This window comes from Toxotes jaculatrix, chromosome 14 (genome assembly GCF_017976425.1).
Source record: "Toxotes jaculatrix isolate fToxJac2 chromosome 14, fToxJac2.pri, whole genome shotgun sequence".
In the NCBI taxonomy this organism is placed as follows: domain Eukaryota; kingdom Metazoa; phylum Chordata; class Actinopteri; family Toxotidae; genus Toxotes; species Toxotes jaculatrix.
The window spans coordinates 20881071-20896609 of NC_054407.1; the positions used below are offsets into that span (position 1 = coordinate 20881071).

The window sequence follows — 15539 nt, forward strand, 5'->3', positions numbered from 1 at the left end:
GGGGTGGGGGGCGGGAGTTTAAAGTGGAGGCCATGTGTGGGTTTAATTGTCCAAAATGGCTGACTCAAAGTTGTGCTGTCCTGTCTCTCTCCAACTGTCTATAAGGCTCCTAGATACATTATGTGCGCGCAATGATCCTGAGTGGTTCAGACCAACAAACGTCCTCTTGTTGATTAGACTTTTTTTTTTTACGCTTCCTGTTTCCTGACATTGCTCTGACCTCAGCTGTAGACAGATGTTTGTCATGGGAAGGCTGACAGGTATCTGTGTTTCGTGACTCATGCATTAACTGCGTTGCTGTGGCGCTCTTTTTTTAATTTAATTTTGCCTGGTTTGCTGACATTGTTGAGGTAGTATGCACTGTGTTTTGCCTTGATAGACACTTCCTCCTCCACAGGCAAGTTTAGAAAAGCGGTAAGCAAGTGTTTCTCTTAACAATGTTCCTCAGAAAACGTGGTTGCAAGAAATGTTGCTTATTTTTTAGTGTTATACATAAATATATATATTTTTGTGCTGTTCTTTTTGCAGGACAGTCAGGTAAATTGCCACTGTATCGAAAATGCATTGAAACGTTTGTCTTGCCCATTTCCAGTTGTGAACTAACTCACATGTGTAAATTTGTTTTTTTTTAAACGAATGTTTTTTTAATATAAAAACATTGCAAAAAAGGAAAAGAAAAAGTTTTTGCTGTGCCCATTCTGTTAGTGTTTATCCCGTATAAGAACGTAGATGTTGTAGGGTCGGGGGTGGCTAAGCAGTCCTCATCCATCACTCGAGCCCTCCTATACTGTAAGTACAAAACTATGATTGACTTTGCGAGATACGCACCTTTTTTGATGCTTTACATACTGCAAAAGATGTAGTATTTTTTGTCAAATATTGCCATTTCCCCCCCCCATGTCCTTGGGTAAGTATCAAATGTTGAGGAGAGGCTTTAGTACTTTAGACTTTGATTCTTGTACCACATGTTTCTGAGACTCATTTCCCTTGTGTGACTCCTGACTCTGCATCACATTCAGACTCTGACTCTTCACGTTATGTTGATTCTTTGTAGATTGTCCTAGATCGTGCGTGTAGGTAGCATTTCAGTGCCAGTTGGATTTCTGAACTGAGGGTTTGAATGTCAGCGCTCTTACACTGCTGGTAGGAACTGTTTAAGGATGTCCATGTGGTGTTTTGTTTTCACTTTTTTTTTTTTTTTGCGTTTTGAATATCTGACCTGCTAAGTGCCATTGCCTAGTTGAGACTCATGTTTTTTAAATGCCATTTATTGCAACACACTGCCTAGAAAAAAAAGTCCTATTGCATAACTCCAGTGTAGCATGCTTAGGTTTCTGCTGTTATTTCTTTAATGTCCTATATGAGCATGTGGAATGCCTAGTAGTGGAAGTGCTTCTGACTAGATCAGTATTGATTATGACATTATTTGAATGAGCACTGTTGTTGAAAGGCTGATGATTTTTTTGAAAGGTCAAAACAATCTTTGACTTTGACATTGTTCACTGATGGCAAACAGTGCAATATATCTGATCTTTGCAGTGTCGTTCCAGACCTTGCACCTTAGGTTCTGCTGCAATAACACAGGTAAGCGAAACCTAAGGAAACCAGTGTTGTTGTTTATTTTCTGTCCAGTGACATGACCAATATACATGCAAAGAAATGCTTACCTGTGTCGTTAACATGCCTCAATGCATTCATGCTTAGTCGTACAGAAATGTCCAGGATATTTAAGTATGAACAGCCCTTTTTCTTTTTAAAGATGATCTGCTCTCATGAATGAACTGCATGATATGAGTTGTATGACTTGTTACATTAAGTTTGACTTTTCAGACAGTGACAAAAGAAAAGTTGTGTAGGTTCACTGAGGAAATGTTGTCATTGTCGTATGTGCTTAATATTTGATACTAGCCTTGTGTTTGCATCCCGGTAAGTCTGACGGTGACAGTACAATTGATGCTTTAGACAACTTTGACATTGGTATAACAAGCTGCATGCCTTGCAAACCTGTTGCCAGAAGTTAGCAATGTGCTCAGCTGCTAGGTCAAAAACAGTGGAATACATGATTTTTTTTTTGTTGTTTTCCTATCGTGGTGTGAATCTGCCCTCAAAGTGCAGTACAGATCTGCTATTGAAACACTGCTGCCTTCACTTCTCGCTCACAGTGTTGGAGGATGCTGCAAGCTTAGGTCGTAGAGTCAGGCCCTGTCGTAGTTTGTCCCCAAAAGGAGGAATCCTTTGAGTCAATCCCACTGCTGAATGTAGACCGTTCAAGAGCTCCGGTGATAAGGTAAAAACAAAACAAAAAGCAACGCAATTTAAAATTCTGTGATTGCAAAAGTGTTGGTCAGATACATGTTTTCCAGCTCGGATTGATTGTTGTGTTTTTTTGAAGCCATGCCATAGTGTATTTAGAGTTGTCTGATGGCTGTTTATCACTTGAATGCCTTCACCAGTAATCTTTAGTAAACAGGAATGTGCGTTAGAAAGTTGGACGAGGACAGGAACTGATGTACTTTCAATGACATAAGCACTGTTTTTTATTGGCAGTCATTTTTGGGGTATAAATTGATCTTCTCTGTAGTTTAAAAGGTCACATACTGTTTTGTTTGAGGCTGTTCACTCTGTACACATGAAATGCTCTGTTTCAACACAGAGTTCGAGTGGGTGTAGAAGACTAAACAAGGAGCATGCCTTAGAGGTAAAAAGGTTTCATGTGCTGTGTATATTATCTATCAAATCTATTGGTTTGGTTTTTTGAATTAACTGTTCTGACTTGAGATGTTGCCATGTTCATTAATAAAGTTGTAACAAATAAACTGGACTAAAGTACTTTAATGTTATAAGATCAATATTTTAATGGCTTTAAAAAAACCCCCCATACAAACCATCCATCAAACGCATATTCATGTTTTTATTTGCTTAATTTATTCACAAAAACAAGTTGAGCTCACAAATATTCAACTTTCTTCACTGTGTGTTGACAAAATGAGAATCACCTTAAAGCCACAGACTCTGGAAACTGTTGAGTCACTTATCATTCGTCCTGTTCGCACTGGCCCTGAAAAGATTTGTTCCCAATGTGATTCCAATTAAACACAAGGGAGAAAATCCACAGTCTGTGCAAAGATGCAAAGATGTGTTTGAAATGTTGTCATTAGCGTCGCCATGAGAAAATATTGACATCTGAGAGGCTGGAACCCATGAATTTTGGTCAGTTGACAAATCCAAATCTGATTAAGTTCATAATATAACCACTTTGATTTGTCAACCTCAAACTGCTGGAGCTTCGTTAGTTTAAGAATTCAGGACCGTGGGAGCAGATCTGTTCATGAGCAGGACGAATGATTACAGCAACAAATGACAGGTTCACATTTTTCCAAGTCCATCTTTTAAGAAGAGAATCCTGCAAATAGGACTGATGACACCTGACAGTGACGGCCACTTTAGGGTCGTCCGTCTGCCGTAAAATGATCGACACTGTTGTTCCAATATGCAGCAACTCGAATTGTCAGCACACATTTAGTCCTGCTGTAACTCTGATCAAAGCTTTCACGTCGTGCATGTTCTGTACATGGCAGTGACTGATCAGCAGAGCAGACAATAATATTAGTATTTTTCAAAGCTCACAGGTCACGAAAAAACAAAAAAGACTTTTTAGACTGACATTCAGTGATGAAGACAAGGCTTGAATATGTGCACTGACAGTAAGGCTTTTCGTGTTGTTTGCCCGTCATGAAAAAACGGAGGGGCACATGTTAGACAGCTGGAGGGTTATGAAACAGTGATGTATAATCTTTTGTTTCCTGTAGCAGATGGGATCATCATGGTCCTAGTATTGCGTGAAGGTTTTTGAGTCCTGGTGCCAAATAAAAGCAACTTTCCCTTTTAAGTAAAGTCGTTTTCATATCTGTATCAGGTCCGTACACTGTCTGGAGTTGTCCTTTCACAACAGGAGGTTGTCCGTGTGAGACATGTTCTCACCTACTGGAAATATGGTTGGTTTAGGAGAGAGGTGGCACCTGGGCAGAGCGTGCAGGAGGCAGGAAATCGCAGTGTTTTGTTTACATGATCAACAACCGAGTCTCTTACTGTTCCATCAACACGCCCACCTGCTCGCTGTGAATTATCCAGACAATTACCTGCTTTATTCAGCTCACATCAGCTCAATCAGATACGACACAGACTTTGTACTCGGCAGCTGGCAGAGTAAAGTCTGTTTAATGTTTGCACCTACTACAGTTGCATGTTAAATGTAATGACAGAGCGAAGCCTGACACTTCTCGTCTTTTGTCAAATGGCTCCAGTCAGCACGTTTTCCCTTTGTTCAGTCATTTCCCTGGGCAACATGTGCTTGTAGCAAAAACATCAAGTACATTTAATGGTGCTGCATTGCTGCTGTTCAGCAGGATGTGATAACACATCTAATAAATCTCTTATCACTTATTCAAACTGCCCTAAACTATGTTTGAAGCTCACAGATCCATTGACGTGAACAGGCACAACTATAGCTTCTAAAAAATAAACCCTGCATCATTTAGCTGTATTAGAAAATAAATATGGTAAAATACCTTCGTTTTCTTCACACACAAATTGCTCTTAATGGCAATAAATATGCCCTAATGTACACAGCGTAACATCTACTCTACTGAGAGTCAATGCCAGGCTCACTGCAAGTTTAGATTATACATATTATTGCTCTGATATTGTAAAAGTAACGTGCGCTGCCATGGCACGGTGAAAAGGGGGCAGGGGAGAGGAGGAAGAGGCCGCACAGGAGATAATGATCATGTGTGAAGGCAGACAGCTGGTTCAGTTTATCCAGTTTATCCGGATCCTTAGATGCAGAGCAATGAGAGCACACGGCATGATGGGAGATAGTGTTTCATGTTAAAATTCTTCAGTGAGTGTTAATTTAAGCAGATTTGTGGACCAGATGGGAGGAAAATCAAGTTAAGGTAAAGTCATTAGACTGTTTGAAGCCTCTGGCTCTGACCCCCCCACCTGCTGCACAACGATGCAGTCACACCCACAGATAGTTTTCTTTGGTCCGGCAAGTTGGTGTGAACTTAACAGCAGAACAAACACTGAGATTTCCATGTGTGTAGTGTTTGAGGACCTGGGTCTCATTGTGCTCCTGCCTCCAGCAGGGCACTGGGCACCAGATGTACCTGGGGGGAACTGCAACCGTTGAGGTGCCGCAGCGAGTCAGTTCCCAGGTAGGCCAGCAGCAGTTCGGAGCGGCGGTGCAGCAGGTGAAGCATGTCCTCTGCCAGACTCTCCACTGAGGAGTAACGCACTTTGTCCAGGTCAAAAATGTCTTTCAGGAAGTACAGCACCTGGTCCTAAAGGAATAGAATAAAAAAGGGTATTTGGTATTTGTTTGTTTCATAGGGAACTGGCAGATATCACATGTTCCTGATGCTGAGTCTGACCTTGAAGAAGCAGCAGAAGTCATGCAGAGAGCTCTTGGGTCCCAGGAAGCCCCAGGCCAGAACGGGGCTGATCTGTTCACACACAGCGTAGAAATGAGCGATGAACCCGTCAGGCACCTGAGACAGAGCAGAGGTCACACAGGGAATTAGATTTTCTACTAACTGTTTGACTATAACTTAACATCTGATTAACCTGGTAGTTAGTAGGTTGTGTTCTGTCCACTCATCGTAAATAACAATGACTGAGGACCACTGACAGTCCTGTAACAGTACACTAGAAAACGTTTTGAAGGTGTTGTGTTTGTACCTTCATGTGCTGTCTCTTCTGCTTCAGCACTGACCAACAGCTTGATGCCACTGCCTGTGAAACACACACACACACACAGATCAAATTCAATGGAAAGATGAAAATTCACTCATGCTGAAAAGCTCAAGCTATAAAACGTATCGGCAACATGTGGAACCTGTGTGGAGCATTATTTTCTGCAGGTTTCCCTCCATTTCTGTTTCTGCATATTTTATTTAACATTTTCACTTTGCAGTTTTACTCACAGTTTCCTTGAAGGAGCTGTTGAGCCAGCGGTTGTTGATCACGTTCTGGATGGAGATCGGTGGATTCTCCAGGTCCTCAAACGAATCCATCAGGATGAAGTCCAGCACGATATCATAGAAGTTCAAGTGCCTCACCTGGAGAGGGTAAGTACAAAATGCTATAATTCAACATTTGCCTGGACAGCAAAAAGTCAGACATTATATGGCGAAGACGTTTAACCATTTACTACCATTGGTAGGTGACACTTACTCCTCGTGTGGCCAGCTCCACCTCGGTGTTCTCCCAGTGCTCTGTGTGCTCTAGGAAGGAAATCATCTCTTCAAACACTTCCTCAAATCTTTTCGGGCTCTGGAAACCAAACAGTAACAGTCAGGTGAGGAACATTTCATGAATGACAGATCATTATGTTATTCACTGATTTTTTTTAAAAATTCACTTCAGTCTCACCTTCTGTGCTTTAACAATAATGGAAGACAGTATTTTCCTTCCTGTGTCGGCCAGAAACATCCTGGTCGTCCTCTCACCCAAAATGAGCTGGAGACAAAACATGATTTTACTCAAACGGATCCATTTTTTTGCTTAAAACAATATTCCTGTTACCTCAGCAGGAACTATGTCATACAGCTGGGTTTGTATTTTTCAGGTTTGACTGTACCTGACATGCCTGCCGCACGCAGTGCAACTTAGCCAAGAAATCTATATCCCCAAGACACTCCAGCATCTCAGTCCTGACAATGACAAACAGGGTAAAAAAAAAATCAGATTAAAACGTCTACAGACAAGACAGGGTACAAAAAACATTTTCCAGCCTCTGTGATGCACTGTTAATTCGTTTAATTACCGCAGCACTCTGCAGGAGATCTTGCCGTCCTCAGCCATCTGTAGTGCCTCCTCGTAGAACAAGTGATGACCCAGTGCGAACACACTCCTCAGCTCTCTGTGATCTGACAGCTGCCGCACAGACAGGCAGGAAAGGACGTTTGGTTTAGCTAATGATCATTTCAAAACAATGTGTTTCAGAGAGAATGCTTGAAGTGTGCACACTCCTGTAATGTGATGAAGCCTACAGGTGTCTCTCAACCAGAGCTAAAGTCCTGCTCCTTATTCACCATGCAGTACACACTTCCGTGTCCCCCTGTGGTTCTTGAACAGCCTTGCAAAAAAAATATAAAGAAGCTTACGGATTCTCAGAGCTGAGACCAAAACCTTTTAAGAATGCTTCCTTATCTGCTAATCGTGGTCTCACAGGCTGAATCTCACGTTTTCTGTCCCACTTATTTCAGTTCTAGATAAGTGCAGGTTCCCCATGTCCTGGATTACAGTGCTACCTTTGAAGTCATGTCTGACCTCTGACCTGTGCTCTTACCCTTGTTCATTAGTAAATATTACTGTGCAGTATTAGAAAAACATTCGTGACCATGCAGAGACTTCTCCATGTTGTTGTGTGTGGAGGCTACAGTGAAAACAGCAGCACAGTAACTGTGAGCTGTATGCTGTGCACTGATGGAGGAATGAGGAAGGTCTATTTTTAGTGACCCAGTTTTACTGGTGAGAGCTCCACCTTACACTCACTGGTCAGGAAATGGTAAAGAACAAGTCTGAAGGTTTAAGGATCTTGATTTTAAGCTTTTATAAATGCAGAAGAATAATCTATTTAACTGCAGGAGCTTAGTTACTCATTTAAGTTCAACAGTTTCAAAGCCATTTCCATCAAATAATGTGTAGTGTACGTGTTAACGCCCAGTCCTGGTAGAGATCTGCAGCATCTTGAACTCATCTGAATATTTTTATCTCAGTGAATTCAGCTTGTAGTAAACAAGTCTGTAATTCTTAAGCACCAGTTTATTTTTGTATTTAGTGGGTCAAGTGCACCAGTAGCAGTGGACGCAGAGCTCGAGCCCCCACAGTGACTTAATGAGTAAAACAGATAAGCTGAGCGCTGGTAAACACCGGGTGGTGACCCTACAGGAAGATCAAAGCTATTTGAATCAAACTCCTGCTGTGAACCAGTCGTACATTTGGTCCTTCAGACAGTTTGAGATCGAGAGGTTTGCTTTTTTTCTCTTTAACAATGACTCAGGTCATCACCTGTGGGACTGACGAAGCGTCTGATTTACTACACTACACTTTCTACAGATTCTTAGTGTGACAGTAACAGTCTGATATCCACAGCTCATCTGTATAATTCATAGTTGACTTTTCACTCTCTTACCTCCGCAGCTGAAACGAATGAGTCAGTGGAGGCGATGCTGATGCTGTCTCTCAGGCAGACGTCATCCAGCTCCTCTCTGGTCAAAATGTATGCCATTTTATCTGGTAAGGAGAATCATGTTCACACAGCTGCAGCTTTTGTATTTGATTGCATTTTCATTGTAAAGTCAACTTACTAAGACACAAACTCTGTGCCCTTTTTTCTTCCTGTGCTGATCATGAAAAATGACATAATATTATATCAGTGATTCACCCTGGCTGCTGCTGCTGTGGGATGAAGGCTCTGACATGCCCAACACTCCCTCAAACTCCTCCTGGAGGCGGTAAGCCCTCTGCAGCAGAGACTTCAGCCGGTGGATGAACTCTGCGCTGATGACGTCCTGAACACAAAAACATAGATCCCAATGCTTTATCTTAATAAACTTTAATATTAGCGTTTAATATTAACCTTTGCTGGGGAAGTCATAACATAATGTTACACACCTGCTCCCCAGTTATAAAGCAGGGGTGGAACAGGAGAAACCAGTAACTACTTTTTATTTACTTATTGTCCCTATATTTATATATTTTAAAGTCATGTCCTTGCCATTTGTCCTCATCGTTGTCCTGTATTGTTTTATGAATTTGTATTGAAGCCAGAATCATTTTCCTGCAGCTCCTAACTGACTAACTACATGTCCTTTATAACTGAGCAACTAGTAGTGTAGGCTGGTGCCAGCTGGGGCAGAAGTAAAATAAATGTAGATTTTCTTTTAATACCCTTATTATTTTAAACACTTTTTCACTCCAAGGTTCTTTTCAGTTCTTTCATGAGAATCCCCCTTGACCTAATTTTCAATAAGCTTTCTAAAGACATCCAACCGAGCAGGGGATATCCTTGACAAAAGACCGAGCGGCAGACTGGAAGTCTGTTTGGGTGTCGAGGCTTAACTATTTGACCTGATCTAATCCAAAACCCTTCCAACCAGGTTGAAGAGCCAATGAGTTAGCTGTTATACAATCCAGACTCCGTGACACCAGTGGGCTGTCAGAGGGCTGGTTATTCATATATATGACCTGTAGTGCAGTGTCTGTGGGCGGTACTCCTCTCAGCCTTTCTACTCAGAGTACACATACAGAAAATGTTGGTGGGACTTAAATCAATACACCAACTCTTGAGTCTCAGGCTGAGGTAGCTGCTGTTGCAGCTCAAAATGAGCTGTGCATGAGCCGTTGGTGTGTTCACCTCCATGTTCTGCTCAGCGATGGCATCTCCGGCTCCCGTTTTGACGGAGGCACAACTTGCGTCGTCCTCAGCCTGCTTGCTTCTGAATGTCAACGCTTCCTCCCACCGCCGCAGAGCCTCTTCAAACAAATCCATACCTGCAATCACAACACACATCAGCCTTGCATCTACCAAAACAATCAAGAGCTCCGTTTCAAAACAAAGCAACCCGCTCGAACCTGATTATTACAAGGAATTTAAAAAAGTATTAAACACTTGCATTATTTTAGCATTATTTATCATACAGTCTATACGTAAAGTGTTTTTACCCATAAGGTACAGGTTTTCAGGTGTGGTCACTGGTAAGTTGACCACACTGCAGATGTCAGTGTCCCCCCCTCTGTCCCAACAGATGGATTCATTTGCACAGGTGCTGCTGCTCGATGAGTTTATGCTCTTTACCTGCAAAAACAGCAAAATACCAGAGTTAACTTTCAAGCAGTGGTACCAGCATCTAATCTAAACGCAATACAGGTCAATCCCACTACTCCAGCATTCCAGTTGTGCTTTCAATAATGAGTCTATAGATGTAGGTCTAAACAATGTGTGTCCACTCATTAGTCCAGAAAAGCATGATCACACCAGTGTTTATGGTTGTCATCGTAGAATTATATATATTTTTTAAAAATCTATAAAACTCTTGATAATAAAACTGTGCTTTTGTCTTACCGAGGCCAAACTGAGCAGAGACCCGGACAGTTTTCTGTAATCTCCTGTGGTGAGAACCAGGCCAGAGGAGTAGCCATTCTTGGAGTTGAGGGAGACAGTGATGTTTTGGCTGGTGTTATCTGGACAGAAAAAGATCATAAAGAGTTTAGAGATAATGTTACAGAGAAAGATCAGAATACAATGATCATAGTACATGAGGATGTAGCAGGATTACACAACAGATTAGTTATATTTGCTGATATGAGGACTGTAATACCACAAACGTGTAAGCAACTTCTTCCTGTGACTGTTGATGTAGTTGCTGTTCTGTTTGAATCACTTCCATCCTGTTTTAATAGTTGACTTTTAAAACAGGACAGATTCATTCACAGTTTGTAGAGATTTACTTTGATTTCTGCTCAACTGAACAGTGTACAGGAGCCAGCAGGGGACAAAGTTAAATTAAAGGTCAGACACTGCAGTCAAACACATACTGATATCCAACTACCTCTGTCATCCTTTCATTGCATGTACATTCTGCGTTACATATTAATACTTTGATTCCCATGTAATTCACCCTTGGGCCATTTACAGTACAAAGCATTAGGAAGCTTGTATTGCATATAATCAATTATGGTGAGAGTTAAACAAACTGATGTTCTATCAATCTGCTGTTTAATCTTGTATAAACTGTCCATATATGAAGTTGTCCACGGTAAAAAATCTATTAACTCACTTATGTTCAAAAGACTTAATTACCCCAGGCCACCTGCTCATTTGACCCCATCTAATCCTACATTTCTGTTCATTTCTCTTTAGGACTCTAATCAGTAGTAAATCTCCCTCAGTGAGATTAAGAGTTGAAGCATTTATCTGGAGCCTGCTGTTAACAGTTACAGGTAATACAGGAGCAGCCTCACACTGGACTGGTTACATCACAAACCAGCAACTGGTGTAAAACACTAAGTGAAGATTTAGTCGGGCCAGTGAGCTGCTGGTTGAGGGTTCAGGAAGTCTTACCGTTCTCTGCTGAGGTTGGGGGGAAAAACTCAAAACCAGCCTGCTCCCACTGAGGCGAGTGAGCCTTCTTTTTACCCTTCCTCCTCTGGAAGCGGCGTGCAAGGAAGAGGAGGGAGATGGCACCAAAGGTAGTGGCGGCCACCAGCTTTTTGGTGCCTGTGCTGACACTCACCTGATGGACAGGTAAAGGGAGGAAGAGCTAGATGTTAAATGTTCATGTATTAAAAAAAAATTGGTCCTTGTCTTATTTGGTCAGCCAGGAAAGAGCAGAAAATGAAAATTGGGCCCCTTTTCTTGAGCTCAACAATTATAAAGTCAAAGGTTTATCTCTGAAATTCTGCACCTAAGATTGATTATAACAGTGATCATAGTATGATGACAAAACAGAAAAAAATATCTGAAAAAAATGGAGGGGAATGCACTGAGTGTATACAAGAATACATTTTCTGTTTGTTCAGAGTTCAATTGAGGATGCATAACTCAAAATACAGTGGATGCTGATTATGTAACAGGCAGCACTGAGAATCAGCTACCAGCCTGTCAACTAGATTTTGAAGAATCAATTTCAGATAGCGTGCATAGCCCCTGTCAAGTCTATAGATAGAAGCACTGAGAGACGAGGAGATTATCCACAGGCACCACCGCTGCACATTCCCAACAGATGAAGATTACATAAACACTCCGTTTGGAGCTATAACAGCAGCCATAGTACTGACTTTTTTTTTTTTTGAAAAGCTAACTGAATGGGCTGGGATGATTAAGTGATGCTACAGGCCTGCAGTGTTTCTGTGCTGTGCCTGTTTCTGCCACCACCACCTGGCAGACATGCTCCTACCAGATACCTAATGATATCAGATCCACTACGTGACTCTGGGCACACACGAACTCTCCTCTTGCACTGCTCATAAACGCAATAACATGAGGGTCACTAAAGGAAAATAGCGGTTACAATCCTGAAGGACACAAAGACCAGCAAAGAAAAGAAAACCAGTGGGAATCACCTGAAAGAAGTATAGGAAGTATTTAATTCCACCAAGTCCTGTTTAAAGTAATCAAGGATGTTTTTAATGTATTTCTGCTTTTTGTTAAACTGTCATTTTCATGTACATTCATTGCACTTTATTTGGGTTCCACATAAACTGCAAAGATTTGCATTCATATTGAAAAATGGGACAATTATAGGGACATCTGAAATGAATACTCTCAAATATTTGTGTACTTTATTTTGCAAATGTATGATCCATTCTAAAATTTGTCCACTTTGAAAAGTCACATCTGAAAATGTTCTCTTTTCCAAAATGTACACTGTGAATGAGCTTTTATAAGAGTAGATTCTTATACCAGCATTTCGGCATGCTGGAATCACACGCATCCTTTCAAACACCTTCGCATGAGCTATAAAGCTGTGCTGCTGGCCAGTATCTCTCCATCACATGCCTTTAACTGAAGAACTAAACCGCTCACATCTAAACAGATAAAGCCACAGGCTCAGGTAATCAGCTTAGAAGGTACACTATGAATGGAGCTGTGCTAAATTCAACTTGTCGTGCTTCACAAAAACACATTTTTTTGACTGCTAGTAGCACCGGTAGTCGGGTCCGGGTATTTGTATTTCATGCTTTACCAGCAGTCGCATGAGAGTGCAAATGAACACCATGACCACAGGGGTGAGGGGTTTGAGTTTCTCTGCTCCAAAAAATAACTGTCTCCCATTTTCACATTTTTATGAAATAAAATGGTAAGTATATTGTTATAAGAAATACTAGGATACAAAGTTCTTATGAGTTGTATGTGGTGCTGCCTTGCATTACATTTTCTCATGAATTTATACAAGGAAGGGACAGACATTTGGTTAAAATATTATTTACAGCATGTAAAAAAGTTCACCCGCATATCACAGTCCTGCTATTTGTTTTGGCAAATATTAGGACAAGACAAATCAAATATAAACAGCAACACAGCAAATGCTTGCAAAACACAAAGAATGGGGAAAGAACCTCAGCAACCTCGCCTCTCATGACCCAGAGACAGACACCAGTAAAAACTCCCAATAACAAAGCTGTTGAGAAACACCTGACTATTTCACACACACACACACACACACCCTCACCTGAGCCAGGGAGCTGTAGACGGACAGCGGTAGGTTAACCATGCGCAGGGCAGCAGCCTTGACAGACAGCTGAGAGCTTGTGAGGGTCTCATGTGTCATTGTGGCGGTCTATCCATGACTTGGCACTTCTCTTATCCTCATCACCATTTTGTTGGAGCTGAAGAGGATAACAGGAGTGAGTGACATGCAAGGGTTTAACCTTGGAGGCTCAGGAGGGGATATAATGACGTTATTACATAAAGCCTCTGAAATACAGTATTGCCAAGTAGCAGTGCTTTCCCAGTCCGAGTGTAGTAGGGTCTGTCAACCATGCATGTAACATTAAAATAAAAGAAATCCTTATTACATAAAATACCTCATTCCCAATTATTACTTCCATGTAAGCTATCAGGAAAAAACTGAGACTGTGAAATGTATGGGCCATTCACTGATCTACAGGACTATCAGCACGCCCACCAAAGGTATGAAACATCTCAAACCTCACCTGACATTGCATACATGCCTGAACAAAGACGCTGTCTGAGTACATAGGTAAATTGGAGACTTTCTGCAAACACAGCTCCACGCTGTAGAACCACATCTTCTAAGCTGCTGTATATCCACCTGACATGACTGCATGCAACATCCAATTAAGTTTACACAAGGGACTCATGTGGCTCACCACATGGATGATTACTCAATTTAAAGCCAAGTCTTAGCCTGACAAAATGTTGTTTCTTCCTCTCAGACGTTTACCATTGTTCATGAAGTGATGTTACAGTTTTTGTGTCTCTTCAAGTGCGACTTTATTTACAGTTTGCATTTAGTACACATGAATTAAGTCATCAATAACTAAACATGAAGAGGCGGGGATGGGCAATAAATTGTTTAAATAAAAAGTTTGTTTAGCTTTGCGCTTGTTTTTGCCGTATGTCCATGTGTATCTCCCTGGACATTATTACTGGTACTGTGTCCTGTGTGTAAGTACTCTGAGAGCCACTGGCCCTTATATCAATACACATACTTGACCGGTAAAGCTGATTCTGACTGAAATAACCAAACTTACTCATATTTTCATTCAGTACTACAACACCGTAAACATCTTCCAGGGCATTTGCAATTCCTTCAAGAGTTGTAATAACTTCGTTTTGTCCTCAGGGACAAAAACGCCGAAATTATTAATAATAATATATATTTTTTTAATCCACAAAAAACAGCACTCTCGCTCTGGATCAGTCTGTCAGGTTAATTATAAGGTAATTTCATATTAGGACATGGTTAGTAAATGATAGGGCGCTCAACTGTTACTGGCCTGACTGAGCAGCCAACGGCTAACTTAGCTGACAGGGCTAATAACGGCTAGCAGTGTCAGCCGTTATTAACATTGAATTAAACAGTCTAACAAATAAGCCCGTCCGCTTCGCCGGCTGTCTTCTAACTGTAGATGACAAACGCAAAGTATCGATAAAAATCACCGGTACATTTTGAAGTTTCCTGCACCGCAGCTCCCCGTGCTTCACCCGGTCCTCCAGCTGACCTCAGCGGCGGCAGAGTGAAGGACTCTGCCGACAGCGCGGGTCCATCTAGCTTGACTTTCAAAATAAAAGCATGTTCTCTGCCATCCACATGGAGTTTGTGCTCCCCCTAACGGCTGTCTCAAGTATTACAAAATATGGTCATGTCACATTTTCACTGCAGACGTTGTCCATCCAGATATTTTTTAGTATTTTGACTTTTTGACTGTTTTATTTGTCTTTGTATCTCGTAACTTCGATTTGTAAAAAAAAAATGTAAAAAAAACGTATTATCTTACGTGTGTGATGTGATGTAATTTCTATTTAAAAAGCCAACATTTTGACATATAACGTTATGACTCATGAGTGTCTTAATTCTTCCTTGGTAAGTCTAAACTTTTGTCATAGAAAGTCAAAGTTCTGCCTTACTAACTTATTTTTAGACTCACCGTTACCTTACCATATTTTTTTTTTTATCATGATCATCTATTTGTTTCATTTCTTGTGCTTCCATTTATTTAAGAAGTATTTTCATGTCACAAAAGTTGTCATTATTTTCAAGGTTGATGTAATTTATCACGTCTTACTTTCCTGCATATTCAATTACAAAATAAGCACTCCAATTTTTTTTAAATATAATTAAAAGATAGAAGAAGGTAAAAATGCCAATCCTAAGACTGAAACACCAGAATCTTGTCCTAAGTGATGTGTTGTCTATTCCTACTTAAAGTACGAAAAGCAAAAGTACTCACTGTGTAAAATGGCTCATTCCATAATAATTCATATTTCATATTTTTTGATAATTTAT

At 40.9% G+C, this 15539-nt stretch overlaps 1 protein-coding gene across 2 annotated transcripts; it reads right to left on the minus strand.

The window, feature by feature from the left end:
* Window positions 1–2853: 2853 nt before the first annotated feature.
* Window positions 2854–14782, minus strand: miga1 (mitoguardin 1). 2 transcript variants are annotated; one of them, XM_041056208.1, is made up of 16 exons: window positions 14693–14759; window positions 13239–13395; window positions 11129–11300; window positions 10130–10248; window positions 9730–9862; window positions 9422–9558; window positions 8450–8576; window positions 8198–8298; window positions 6827–6936; window positions 6641–6713; window positions 6433–6519; window positions 6235–6333; window positions 5985–6119; window positions 5740–5793; window positions 5433–5549; window positions 2854–5342 (listed from the first exon to the last, which is right to left on the minus strand). In XM_041056208.1, exons 2-16 carry the CDS (start codon window positions 13335–13337, stop codon window positions 5124–5126), a joined length of 1782 nt encoding a protein of 593 aa, XP_040912142.1. In that variant the 5' UTR covers window positions 13338–13395; window positions 14693–14759; the 3' UTR covers window positions 2854–5123. The 2 variants fall into 2 exon arrangements, with proteins under 2 accessions (XP_040912142.1, XP_040912141.1); XM_041056207.1 differs by having other exon boundaries at window positions 2855–5342; window positions 14699–14782.
* Between the last annotated feature and the right edge of the window lie 757 nt (window positions 14783–15539).